The 15,063-nt window shown below is 38.9% G+C and overlaps 1 protein-coding gene across 1 annotated transcript in view; it reads right to left on the minus strand.

Annotated features, from left to right (window-relative positions):
* PEX5L (peroxisomal biogenesis factor 5 like) overlaps window positions 1-15,063 on the minus strand; it is a 1,534,471-nt gene that overhangs the window by 609,051 nt on the left and 910,357 nt on the right. The window contains exon 6 of the mRNA XM_044070386.1: window positions 3,167-3,262. Coding sequence (XP_043926321.1) covers window positions 3,167-3,262 — 96 coding nt within the window. The remainder of the gene's footprint in view (window positions 1-3,166; window positions 3,263-15,063) is intronic.

Here is a 15,063-nt window from a genome sequence, read left to right on the forward strand (position 1 = left end):
TAAGATACTATGATGTCAACAAACCAGTAATTATTTCCTGTGATGCAATTTTGCAAAAGCTCAACCACTTCATCATGTTGGATGTCCATCAAGGCAATCTTCTGTACCAACAGAGGTGCAACCTTATTTTCCTTACAGAGATGAGCTGTTGATGGTAGATGGTATCATTTTCAAAGGTCCTATAATTGTCATCCTTACTTCCTTACAACATGAGTACATCCAGATTTTGGACTGTGGCCACCAAGGTTTCAAAGCTATAAAAAGAAGGGCGAGAGGACTAGTATTTTGGCTATCTCTGTCAAAAGATATCGATAAAGTACTTTCATCTTGTTCAGTATGAAATAGTACTAAACCACATTTGCAATAAGAGCCACTTCAGCTAAACCAGATTCCTGAACTACCTTGGTCAACAGTAGCAAGTGACATATTCAAGTGGAACAGTCAACATTACTTAGTGTTGATAAACTATTATTCAAATTGGTTTGAGATTGATCTGCTACCCAACCTAATGTTGAGCACTGTCGTTACTAAGTTGAAATGTCATTTCTCAGTCCATGGTAGTCCACACAAAGTTATTTCTGACAACAGTGCCCAATTTACCAGTCAGCTATTTCAGAAATTAGCAAAAGAGTGGGACTTCATTCACGTTTCCCCTAGTCATAAGTACCCACAGTCAAGCAGCCTAGCTGAACCTGCAGTACAAAGTGCAAAGCAATTACTAGAGAGGTCAGATCATTACATTACTGATGTTTTCTTGAGTTTGCTTAATCTCAGAAATATATCCCATGACAATTTAATTGGCTCACCTGTTCAGAGACTTCTATCTAGGCAAACAAGAACAACCTTGTCTACCAGTTTGTAATTGTTAGTGGCTAATGCTAAAAACACCACATCAATCAAAGCCCAACTATTCAAAAAGCATTCATTCTAGAAGTTTAACTATGATAAAATTAGCAGATTTCTTTGTCCATTAAAAGAAGGATAGATAGTGAGGATAAAAAAGGCAAAAGGTTTTGATTTAATTGGTCAAGTGAGAGGTGTATGTGTTGAGCCAAGATCTTACTTAGTAGAATTTGAGGGTATAGAATACAGATGAAATCACAGGCATCTTTTTCTGGTGTCTGAATCGATATCACAGCATCATACCTGTGATACAGACTCTAGATTTCAGAGCAATCTGGACAATGTTCCTGTTGAAGGACATGTCTCAGTACCTATTCCCATTCCTGCTGATGTCCCAGATGTCCCTGAAGTTGAACATTCATTAAAGACAGTCCCTGTTGCTAATCCCAGTCCTAATTTTTATGTCACACAATCAGGTCATATTTCCAGACCTAGTGCAAAATACACAGTAACCTGGACATGATTGTGTCACTTGTAATTAGTTCTGTATAATTGCATGTCAAAGGATTATTTCTGTACATTTGTATGTCAATGATTGTTGTCATTATTACTGTACATGACCTATTTCCCTAAGACGGAGGATATAGATCAGAGTGTGTGTTATGACTTTAAGAAGCATTTCAAAGTGAGGACACATGTATAAATAGACAGCACTTGCAGGCAGCAATGCCATTTTGAGTGAACAGCCAGAGTGTTAACATATATGAGTGCAGTAGTCAGTCTGTTTATAAGTTTATTTAAGTTTAAGTTATAAGCCTCAATACTGATGTGTTTGTATGTAAAAATCTGTTTGAACTGAACCCACAACTGTTCATCTGTTTTATCCTGTTCAGAAGAGCAACACAGCCCACTGAGGTAATCCAACAGACTGTGTAGGATCATTGTTGTGGGCCTGTCCCTGCATCAGAAAGGGTCATTGCAAACTGTAGCAGTCCATCTTAGGGCTTACTGCTAGCAGTGGTTCTTTCTGAATCCAGTCCAGTGTTTAAATAAATCAGAATGTAAAATTGTCTATTGCCTTTGGTGCTATCAGTACTATCTTATAGGATTCTGAGTTGTTTTTGTACTATTCTTCTGAGCTACAGGAAGTTTCCACAAGATGGTAAAGAAAAAGGAGATACTGCCGATGGGAGTCTTGTATGCCTGATGTAGAGAAGAGTGCTTGACTATGACCACTTTAAAATCCAGGTTACTCTACTTTTACTTTCTTAATCTCTGGACTTGATCTTGCTATGCTTGAATGGATATTTGTTCAGAGTTTCACTTCTCACTTTTTTTGTAGAGCTCTGTGTATACTGAGGTGAGTGCATCACAGACAAAGAGTAAGACAGGAGTTAACTGCCTGTTAGTGGATCCTCCTTCTCCAAGGCATAGCACCTTCAGAGACAGAGGGTTTGCTCCCCACATGCAGATACAGGGGACCTGTCCTTGCAAAAGATGTTTATTGTTAATACCACTTTTACTCATGTTAGTGCATTCCAAAATTTGCATAATTGAGCTAAAATTTACAAACAGGCAGGTGTGATGTAAGTTATTTAGACTAGGAGTATATCTAGTGAATAGGAATCATTCTTGATACAAGGCAAATAGAAAAACTAACATTTGAATGTATTAGGAGGGTCAAAATGCAATGTGTCAAACTATGACAGCAAGAAACATGGGACAAAAGTAAAGGAATCTTTCTTGTGATGTTTTTCCCTTAGGTTTATGTAATCTTCACATAGATCTACAAACTACAAGTTAAGACGGGTGCTGTGGGGGATAGTTTCTACCTTCACAACAGAAGAAAAAGAAACATACCGTATAGGGTTCATTGGTCTTTAGTAGAAAATATATAAAGCATTGTTCTGTTACATTTTATGTACAGTACTACATCAGCAAAGATCATAAACAATTAAAACATTTTCTTTCATCAGTATCATCTTTAAGTTCTTCTCCAAACTACATTAACTATACTTCATTTTATATCTATTTTTTATTGTTATTGTATCATCCACATTCACTTATTAGAAACAGGCAAGTAGAATCCCTTTGAAATCATTAAGTAGGGTAGCAGTAGTGCCTACTGATATAGACAGAAGAATTTCATGATCTTTTAAACAATTTCTCACATATTGAAAAGTATTAGGTCATGTTATAAAAATCTTCATTGCCTGTTTATTATGACATATTGAAAATATAATTTTCTAATTCATAAAATATTCACATATGCATTTACATAGAACACTGAATACCTCAGTGAATTAAATTTAGAATGACATACCTCAACAGCTGCTTTTGCTTTCTCAAATTCCTCCTCTAAAGACTGATTTCGAGACAGAAATGCACTTCCCCAGCGATTCTCTTTTGTAAGTCTTGTCTAATAAAAATACCAAAGAATTTCTTTAAAATACATGCTATATACTTAATTTTAACATTGATCCTAAATATACTAAATGCAAAAACTAAGCCAGCATGAATAAAAACTATAATGGTTAACTTACTAACACCTTTTGGCAGTCAGTTAATGAAGTGCTACATTCCTGACTACCAGCAGACTGGACAGAAATTGCTTGCAACTCACAGTCAAGTAAAATTTAAATGTGAGAAAAATTATTTCAAATGCACATGTAAAGCAGCTTTTTGCCTCACATGTCCAGTTAAATTCATTTTCTCATATTTAAACTGTTTAATCATAATTAAGCTGCATCACAACAAAAGCACTACAGGTCTAACTGAAACAAGGCCGCCCACACAACTAGTGCTACATGACTGATACTGCAAAATGTTCAGTCAACTGTAGGTATGTATGAATTGAAGACCGTGATTAATGCCATTGTGAACCACATTTCTTGAACCTTATTAATTAGCTGAAAAATTACAAATTTTGGTTCATATTTCCTGCTATGTCGATTTGGAATAACAAGATCTTATACTGTGCGAAACAAAATTGTGTGGGTGAATAGACACATTTATTGTGAAAATGCTCTCAAAACTCTAAGCTCTATAGTTTGCTTGCATTAATAACTTATCCCCAGGAAAAGGCTACATGTAGTTAAAAGGCTCATGCTGGCTATGTTTACTAAATCAATGCTGGTTAGATAAACATTTTGACATGGTGTTAGAATTGGGGAAATATATCAGCAATAGTAAATAAATAGCAGAAGAAGTATAAAATGTATTTGCTTTTGTGAATTGCTGTGTTGAGAATAGAGAAGAAAAATTCTCAGTGGTAAAATTCTTAAGTCAACAGATTCACTCAGTATACAGAAATTTAGCAGAAACCCAGAACCTTCTGATCCTGAAATTTCACATATTTCTTACTGCAAGTGGAATAGATATATTGCCTAAAAGTGTGCAGTATGCCAAGCTTCTACATGCCACTGAAGAAATAATGTATTTAACACTTTTGTTTTTTTGAAGAGCAGAACATAATAGCACTGATATGATAGAAGTTTAGAAATTATAGTTAATCTTTCTGTGCACTCACTGTTTGTGCTTAATAAGGGTGTAAAATTTATATAGACTATAGCTGGCACCTTATTAGTATGAGACATTATTGTACGTGATATATTAAATTGTGAAATGATGGACAGGCTTTAAATTAAAGCAGACCTGACTTTATCAAAAGTTATGGAGTGTGTATATACAACAAGATAAATTACTAATAACTTAAAGAATGTATTGTGGAAATGGATACATTGCAAGAGTCTATTACTTGACTTTAGCAAGTGTTAAAAAGTTACAAATGAGGAGTAATAACATTTCACTATATCAGTAATACTGGCAAGAAAAAATGAGCTACATAGAAGGTACAATGCAGTTGAAATTAATGTCTTATACAGTAGGTGTGGTTATAAGAAAGAGTGGAAACATTCTCCAGATTCTAATCAGTTCCGTGTAATTTGGACAAAGCAAAACCATTTTCAAATATGTTTAAAAGGAAAAACAAATGCATTTAAAATGTGCATGTTGTTGATCAGAAACATAAAAATTAATTATTTGTTGTTGTTAGTAAAGTGAAAAGAGTTGGTATTCTGACATCTGAAGAGTCATCAGAGGTATGAGACAAAAATTTTGGCCAAACTGTTTGCAAGAAACGAGACTTGATACACAAAATGCTGCATTTAAACTAGACTAGGTGGTTAGTGTAATATTTTAAATAAATCTAGTTTTGAAGTGCTGAATGGCATGATAAAGAGAGCTGTATGCACTTTGTTAACATATTCAGAGCACTAAAGAAAGCAATTGAGCCAAAAGCTACTGAAATATCAATATAAAATAAGAAGTACAAGATTTCCTTTTAAGTTAGAGTACTTTATTTCTCCCAACATTCTGTGTGTTTGGTTTATGGGAAGCTAGAATAGTAAAATAATTTTGCAGTGTGAATGCATGGAATGCAATGCATGAATGATATAAATCATATAAACCATAACAATGTTCTGCAATACTTAATCTTGTCCAAAACTGCAACCTTCCAAGGCTACTTTGATCTATTAACCAAAATCAATTACATACACTAAAGTCAAATGACCAAGATGATGGTGTATTATACTCTACTTCAGTGGCAAAATTCTGGAATTCTGACCTAAATGAAATACAATTAGCACCAAATAGTAAACAAAACACAAATCTAATCAACCTAAAACTCCACCTCACAATAAGATGACACTGTTCATGTATAACAATAACATGTAGGGATTTAGAAACACTGCCATAAAACAAACACGACTATGTTTTGTTTCCCCCCAATACCTCTTTAGTTTAACTACTTTTCTTTACCTTCAATAGCTCACTATGCTATCACTATGCCTCCTCATCACCTCTATAGTTCCTATACATATGCAAAATAGATAATATATTCCCTGTGGCAGTATAATGATAAGATCTAATGATTCATGTCCTACATGCATTCAGTGTGTCAGTGCCTAATGATTCATGTCCTACATGTTGTATTCCATATGTCAGTGCATAATGACTCATGTCCTACATGCAGTCAGTGTGTCATTGCCTAATGATTCATGTCCTACATGTTGTATTCAGTGTGCCATTGCCTAATGATTCATGACCTACATGTTGTATTCAGTGTGTCAGTGCCTAATGATTCATGTCCTACATGTTGTATTCAGTGTGTCAGTGCCTAATGATTCATGTCCTACATGCATTCAGTGTGTCAGTGCCTAATGATTCATGTCCTACATGTTGTATTCAGTGTGTCAGTGCCTAATGATTCATGTCCTACATGTTGTATTCAGTGTGTCAGTGCCTAATGATTCATGTCCTACATGTTGTATTCAGTGTGTCAGTGCCTAATGATTCATGTCCTACATGTTGTATTCAGTGTGTCAGTGCCAAATCATTCATGTCCTACATGTTGTATTCAGTGTGTCAGTGCCTAATGATTCATGTCCTACATGTTGTATTCAGTGTGTCATTGCCTAATGATTCATGTCCTACATGTTGTATTCAGTGTGTCAGTGCCAAATGATTCATGTCCTACATGCATTCAGTGTGTCATTGCCTAATGATTCATGTCCTACATGTTGTATTCAGTGTGTCAAGTGCCTAATGATTCATGTCCTACATGTTGTATTCAGTGTGTCAGTGCCTAATGATTCATGTCCTACATGTTGTATTCAGTGTGTCAGTGCCTAATGATTCATGTCCTACATGTTGTATTCAGTGTGTCATTGCCTAATGATTCATGTCCTACATGTTGTATTCAGTGTGTCATTACCTAATGATTCATGTCCTACATGTTGTATTCAATATGTCAGTGCATAATGACTCATGTCCTACATGTATTCAGTGTGTCAGTGCCTAATGACTCATGCCTTACATGTATTCAGTGATTCAGTGCCTTATGACTCATGTGCTACATGTATTCAGTGTGTCAGTGCCTAATGATTCATGTCCTACATGTATTCAGTGTGTCAGTGCCTAATGACTCATGTCCTACATGTATTCAGTGTGTCATTGCCTGATTATAGATTCATAGGTTGGTACTAAGCTATCAGCCCTAGGGCCTATACAAGCCTAGCCATAACAATTCCCTGGCTATTTCTTCCCACACTATTTACTTTCCTGGACCATTGTCTAGCAGGGCGACTGACGTGATCCCCAGGGTGAATTTCCTTTCTCCCATCCAATCGTCAAGGTTCCTTTTGAAGAAGGCCAAGGAGGCGTTCTGCTTGACATATGATGACTAACTTCCCTTGTTACAGATGACCTTCTTTTATGCAAGGTATATTATAATGCATTGTGAACTGGCAAACTCCTATTCAAATGTGGAGCTTTTCTCTCTGGGCTTTGTCTGAAAAAGGGCTACTTACAGAGTAGGAATGTTCAAGTCAAAAACTTGGAAATAAATAAATATGCATATGGAAACAGTAACAGTGACAGAAACATCACAAATACTGTACAGAGCTGAAATAATTATATCCTTCATAGCAGTGCTAATTTATTTTGTGGCGAAGGAAGCATTTCATGGAGGCATCATACATGAGAAAATTATAGAAAGAAGTGTTAGTTGTTTGGACATTTTTTTTCTTTGCATGCAACATATAGTAAAAAGTAAAGTGGCATATTTTTGCTGTAGAATAATGCAATAAAATAGGATTTTAATTAGTTTCATGGTTTGCTTTTATGGAATTTAGAGTATTTGTTGCAGGCAAGTAAAAAAAAAAAGAGTTCCAATCTACCTGGATGATTTGGATATTGCACTAGCTGTTTGCAGGTAATAAAAAAGTATTTTAAAAGTGTATGTTTTGCTTGTAGTATAAAAATAAATTAATCTGCAGACCAGTATTATGGACAAAGGTTGTGAACTTTCTTCCACTGTACAGTCTCTGTTAATTACACTTGACTATAGTTAAGAAAACAAAAAAAGAATTACATTGCAGTGGTGGCAGGAAAAGTGACATCAACTTAAAATATAAGGCCATAATACTCATGACCTTACTTTACATTGGATGCTACCTTACCTGGCCTTGCTGTATTTATGGAAGTTGAATTTGTTTGGAGAGAGAGTCATTAAACAGCAAAATGAGAAGAAACTGGAGTCAGCTGTATTATGTGGTAACCATTTGAAATTTCAGGACTCTAAACTATAGATTCCAGAACAGAGAGACTAAATGTAGGAAAATAGACTTTACACATGCAAAGTCTAAAATTGCCATAACTTGGAATATTCTCCTTACTATGAGGGACAGTGATCTCAGAGTTAGTACATATAAATTATAGGAGGTGTGGGGGTTGCAGTCACCCATGTTGAAGGATGCATGAAGGCTTACCCCAATGAAAAAAAAAAATTAAAAGGGGAACAGTGAATTTCCACAATTGGCATTTTCTTTGATGATTGGGGGGGACATTAGGTGCTGCACCCCATGAAACATGGGCCTGTTGAGCACATCCTGTCATGTGACTGTATACACAAGAAGCCCAGGTAATAGCACGTGTGAAAAGGCATTCAAGGTAGCAATTGTGTCTCTTGGGAGAGCTGCCAAGTGGGTTCAACAGGGTGATTCACTTGACCTGCTGAATCACCTGATTCCTACCAATGAGCCCTCTCCTTTCAGGAGGGACAGGGCTAGGGAGATCACTCTGGGGAATGACAGGGCCATTTAGCTCACATCTCATGGAGGGGATGGTCTACAACTTACCCTTTGAGTTGTAATGTTTGTGAGCTCAGTGGCAGGAAATGAATGAGCTCCTGGACCCATACCAGCCAGATCCCAACTGCAAGCTGGGCTGGGTGGGCTTAGCCCAGGGTCCAGGCCTAGTTCCACTGGAAGAACAGATTGGTCAACTAGCGCCAAGTAGAGAAGCCACTGGGTTATTGGTCAACTGGAGCCAAGTAGAGAATCTGTTGGGTTAGTTGATCAAACTACAAATAAATAAGTAAACTGGCGTGTGTTTTTGTTTTTCTGCAGGTTAAGTTGATACAGTGAAATTAGCCTGCACTGTGAATGTTTTATTTATTTATTTTTTTATGGTTTGTATCACTGACCTTTACTCATTTGAGATTCCTGCTACAGACTGTAATATAGACTAGGGATATCAATGACTTACATACATCACTTCACACCTGAATAAAGATTTTGAGAAAAATATACCCAGTGCTTACTCCTTTTCTGTCACAGTATGTGACATAATCGTTCTGTTCAGCTGGCTTTTTATTTACTTTACCACATCTAGACAGATTACTACCTTTAAAATGTGATATAGTATTCATGGCAGGCACTCAGGAGGCATCCATTAACTGGTCATAATTAAAACAACTGTCATAATCTAAAATGGTAACCAGACTATTTGCTGGAACACAGCCTCAGTCAGTAATCATGTGTCAATCATATACTGGAGCAGCATTGGTTTGTAGATTTTGCAAACATTTCTGGCTCACATTATCTCTAAGGGGTACTTCATCAGTCATTTTAGTATTCTTTGAACAAACCAGTTTTGTACTGTTATTTTATATTCCTTTGAAGAAGAAAACCTTCCCTAGTATGACTAATATAGCACTCTGGTACGATGGATAGTCCTGCATCTGCTTCCTGTTGTTTAGAGTGCTTGTCATTTTTTTTTTTTTTTTTTGAGTATGAATGAACTCACAGACTCAGCTCTTTAATGACTTGGATGATTTGTTGTAGTAGCATTTTTGTTTCTACTGGGGGGCTTTTCATGTTAATTGAACATCTGGTAGGTGCTCTGCCTGAGGTAAAGCACAACACGCTGGCCAGCTTTTTCGTTATTCTCCTTCTCTTCATCAGTTGTGAAGATGAATGTTCTGTGAGTTGAGGTTAAGCAATTATGTACCCAAGAAGTGCAAGGCAATACATTTTATGTCACTTTTCACAGTCTGAATAACTCACTCAACTTGGCCATTTGACAGAGAGGATATCTTGGCAAAGACGTAAAGTGTTGGAATTACCATTGCTGTGAAAAATATTTTTGGCCATTGCTTGTGGCAACTTTATCATGGGAGTTTACTGTCAAATGCATGACACTCGGAAGGTCAGGTTGAGCTGAGCGAACCCTAGCTCCCGACCGTCATTACTTTGAAAACTGACATTAACACCTGTTCAAACTTACCCCCCCTTCTGGACCCATGTTAGAACTTGATCCTGGGTCCAGAGCAGTCGGCTGTTTGGCATTCAGTGTATATTTTGGGAATGCTGGTTTTTGGCATGCCGATTTTTGTGGTAAGGTTGCAGTAATTGCGTGACTTGACCTTCCAAATGTGGAGCATTTCATAGTAAAGATAGCAAAGGTACTATGTCTTGAAAAAATTAATTTCAACAATTTTATGACTGTTTGCAAAGGAATGCCTTTGAGTTATTACCAGCACATTGTATCTTGCATAGTAATCTTAGTGATTACTATTCAGTTACACTATCCAGTCTTAAAACAGAGGAGAAACCACCTGAAATAGTGAGAGGTCAGTCAATATCTGAAACTAGGAAAGTCAACCTTCTCAAGCCTCTGGATGCCATTGAGTGGTCCCTATTGTATATTCAGACTGACTATAATACTGCTTTTGGCTATTTCGCTATTCAACTATTATGGATTTAGTATAATCAGTTTCCTATAATAGTCAGCAGACTTAAAGGACAACATTGTCTGGAAAAATGGAAAACTAATTAACCTATTAATAAGTTGTGCCAATAGTATTTGGCCATCAGAATGCTACCAAGGCAACACGTATTAGGAATAAACAAACTGCTCAAAGTTCCAGCCTAGGCAGTTCTGGTAAGCTGTTAAGGAACTAGAGATATCACCAATAAGACACCATCTACATTACCTGCAGAAAAAAAAAATGTTACCACTCAGTGTAAAAATTGCTTCTTAACATCATCAAATTCCACTATGAATGCGACACAAACCACATCCCCTTTCAACTCCAAACTCAGTACAACTTTATCCAAAAGCAAGCCTTTGCTCAATTAACCATTTCAAAGAAATGCCATGTAAGCATGAAATCACTATTAAACATCAATAGGTTCATAGGTTCATAGGTAGGTACTAGGCTATCTGCCTGAGGGCATTTATAAGCCTAGCCAGAGTGTGTCAGCTTTCACCACCCCAATGATTAATTAACTGAGCCTCTGTCAAGAAGAGCCAATTAAGTAATCCCAGGGGTTTATTTTCTGTTGCCCATCCACTCGTCAAGGTTTCTCTTGAAGAGTGTTAGTGAGGGGCTCTGTCTAATGTAGTTAGGAATTTTGTTCCAAACCATGGGGAGTCTCTGTGACAGGAATCTATCCCTCCAGCATGTTCTATTTATTGTTGTGGCGAGGTTTAGCTCACTAGAGTGAGTGGCTCGTAGTGACTTGGATTTCTTTAGGTGGAGCATGTCTATCAAATCTGAGTTAGACATGGCTTTGTAAGGCAGGCAGAGATCACCTCTGAGTAAGTGATATGCCACTGAGTACAGCCAGAGTTTTTACAGTCGGGCTGCATAGGACATATGTTTGAGGCTAGTAATCCTCTTGGTGAGGTACGTTTGTGGTCTTTCCAGCTGTTGGAAGTGTCTTGTGAGGTACATCCCAAATGGGGCATTGTACTCTATGATGGGTCTGATGAGTGATGAGTAGAGGGGCACTATAACCTCTTTATTTCTCGATGCAAACCCTTTAGTAATTAGATGGGCTACATAGAAGGATTTCCTAACTACTTTGGCAATATGATTCTCAAAGGAGAGATTACTATCTACCTGGGTCCCCAGATCTCTTATTAACTCTTCTGTATTAAGGGGGCTGCCACCTATGTGGTAATTCATGGGCGTTTTGTTTTTCCCAAACAGGATGACTATGCATTTTTTGGCATTTAGCTTGAGACCATGACTTTGACACCAGGTGTCCATCTCAGTAAGGCTCTTTTGAAGAATGCCTGTGTCAGCCGGAGAGTCAGTTATGGCTCCCAGTTTGCAGTCATCAGCGAACTTGTTTAGCCATAGTCCTCCTGTGTTTGCCTGTACTTCTGAGAAGTATACGCCAAACAGTAGGGGTCCCAGGACCGAGCCTTGTGGGACACCACTTGTGACTGGTTTAGAGTCAGACCTAGAGCCCACTATTCTTACCGTGTGAGTTCTGTCTGTAAGCCAGTTTGCAACCCATCTTGTGGCATAGGGGTTTATGTTCAGGCTGGTGAGTTTTTCTATAATTCCCGAGTGGAGAATGGTGTCAAAAACCTTGGTGAGGTCAAGGCTGTGTGAACCACCTTCCCCTCATCTATGGCCTTGGTGACTGTCTCGAAGAAGTCAACCAGGTTTAGTAGGCATGATCTGCCCTTAATAAAGCCAAACTTGGTCGGGTCAAGTGTTTGGAGGTTCCCAATGTCTTTGTTAATGAGTTCCATGATGATGCGCTCCATAGCCTTGCTGACCAGGCTAGTCAGGCTTATGGGGCGATAGTTACCAGGTCAGTTGTGGCCCCTCTTTTGTGAAGTGGAATAACCATTGCTGTGCACCATTCTATGGGCACATAGCCTGTGGAGAGGCTGAGGTTGAACAGTGTGTTTAGGTGGGGGGTTAGTTTGTTCTGTAGTTCGTGCAAGATGCAGCCTGTGACACCATCTGGCCCCATTGAGGCTGTGCTTTTGGCTTTTGAAAGGGCTGTTTTCACCTGTGCATCTGTGATTTCTGGGACACTACACTTTTCCGGTATTACTGTGGGCCCTTTTGGGGGTGAGAGGGGGGTGAAGTTTGCACTGAATCTATTGGCCAGGATGTTGGCAATATCAGTAGGTTCAGTATATTTTGTGCCATTTTGCATTAGCTCAGAGCATATCTGCGAGTTGCCACTTAGATTCTTGACATAGCTAAAGAAGGCTTTGTGGTAATCTTTCAAATTCTTGGCTATTTTTCTTTCAAAGTTAGCCTTGGATGATTTTATGAGGGACCTTAGTTTCTTACTGATACTGATCAGGGATGTCTTTCCTTCTTGGGGTTTGCTTTTTTTCTGAACTAGTTTCCTCCTTCTATTGTATAGCCTGTTTATAGCTGGAGTCCACTAGACTGGTTTCCTTCTCTTAGGGGAGTGAGTCTTGGTTTTGCAAGGGATCCATGCATCCTTGTAGGTGCTCATAGAGTGCATTTGTAAAGGTTCCTGCATCTTGGACACCGATATCCTTTAGCGTGGGGGCTGTGAAACTTACCACCTCTGTCTTAAGTAAGGTGAAGTTTGCTATAGAAACTTTTTCACTCTGGTTTCCTTGGTTGGGGGTGGTGGTGTGGTGTGGACACCCAGAGTGATTAGTTTATGGTCTGATCTAACCAGTGATGGGTTGACCTCCAGTGCGGAACACCTATCGCCCATGTTGGTGATGACCAGGTCCAATATGTTTTCACCTCTGGTAGGGGAGTTTACTAACTGAGCCAGGGCATTTGAGTTGATAAATTCCAGCAAGCGCTGGACCTGGGAGTTTGTACTTGAGTAGTTTTCCCAGTTAAAGGTAGGGTGATTGAAATTGCTCAATATCAGGGTGTTTGGTAGGAGCTTCATGTTTCCCAGTGTCTCCAGAAAGGCGGTGTGGTGATCCTGGGTCATGGAGGGTGATCTGTAGCAGGCCACAATTTGCATTGCAGATTTGCCCGATGTTAGTTGCACATGGATGATCTCAGAGGTATCATGCTGTGCCACTAACCTGGAGGTGTAGGTATCCTTGATAAATATGGATACACCCCCTCATTTTGTGTTTCGGTCCATGTTCTGTGGCCGAAATGTGTGGTATGATTGTAACCCAGTAGTGCTGGGGTGTTCTGTGGAGTCTTGAACCAGGTTTTAGTTACTGCATAGATGTCAATGTTCTCCATACTAAGGAGTGCTTTGAACGCGTGCATTTTGAGATTTAAACTCCTGGCGTTGAGTGTCATAACCCTCATTTTTTTATTTGTGCTGTTTACGGAAGTGGGTTTGACTTTTGAGCCTTGCCTAAAAAAGGCACTATGGGGGCAGCCAGAGACGTGGCCAGTATTCGAAAGCCTAGGGGTGACAGGTGCAAGCCGTCTCTTGTGAAGCAACAAGGCTTGTCGAGCATGTCGTCCTAGGCTGACAGACACTTGATCCCCTTTGAATGATACCAGAAGCTTAGCCAATTGTTGAAATTGATATTTTTTTCTTTATACTGCGGTATAATTCTTGGTGAGGGCAGGATGCTACTCAGGGTCAGGGTCATACCCGCCTGGGCTACATGATCAGAGAGCTCTTCCATGTCTCTTTTCATGTAGTCCAGGGAGGTATGTTTCAGGTCATTCACACTAACACGATCAATGACAGAGTCATATTTGTACTTGTTCTGGAGTGACCTGAGTATTTGTGTTATGTGGCGGATTCTGGCTCCCTACAGGCAGCTAACAGTAACCTTCTCCTTGTCCAGCCTAGTGAGTGGGACATCAGTGTGTCTGACTATAGAGTCACCTAGTACTAGTGTGTTAGGTATGCTATTTTGCCTTAAGGGCTGTGATTGTGCGGCACACTGATTTTGTGTTTTATGTGTTGTCTGGTTTGTGACGGGAGGTGCAGGTTTTTTGGGCGTCTGCTTTGGAGGTCTCTGATGCTTTTGCAGGTTTTTATTTAGAGCCTCCACGTATGATTTTATGTATTTATGTGTATTTTTTGCCAGTGCTGGTTTAGTATGTCTATGTGAGGCTGGATGTGTGGTGCAAATGTTAACCTTCTCCTCATGACTGCCTGTTCCAGTCTTGGATGGAGAGAACTTAGCCTCCAATTTAGCTTTATAATTGCATCTCTCGCATATGTTAATGTTTTGTGGTAGGAGGAGAGGGTTGTTTGTATACATGAGGCAGTTGTAACATTGCCTCAGGATATCCAGGTTCACCAGCTGGACTGGAGAGTATACCTGAAATTGCTCTTTGGTCATGCCTGAATAGTAGGGTGAGCTGCTTAGTCGCTTGGTTGGTGAGGGGTGAATAATGAGCCTTGCCCTGCTGGGCAATCAAATGTCAGGGTATATTAGTGCTTGCTATTAGGTCTGAGCAAGTGCTGGACTGTAGGATGCTTTTTAAGTGCTTAGGTTGAGAGTTAGACTACTTTCAAGGGAAAAACTGAAGAGGAGACTTGGTGGAGCTGGGAATAATTTAACCCTAGCTAACCGGCGCTGCCCGGATGTGCAAAACTGTGCTAATGTGGTTTTTACAGCAGGGAAGTGAAAAAGATAGAAATT

The sequence above is a fragment of the Protopterus annectens genome, chromosome 4.part1 (genome assembly GCF_019279795.1).
Source record: "Protopterus annectens isolate FY-2018-M chromosome 4.part1, PAN1.0, whole genome shotgun sequence".
Lineage (NCBI taxonomy): Eukaryota > Metazoa > Chordata > Ceratodontiformes > Protopteridae > Protopterus > Protopterus annectens.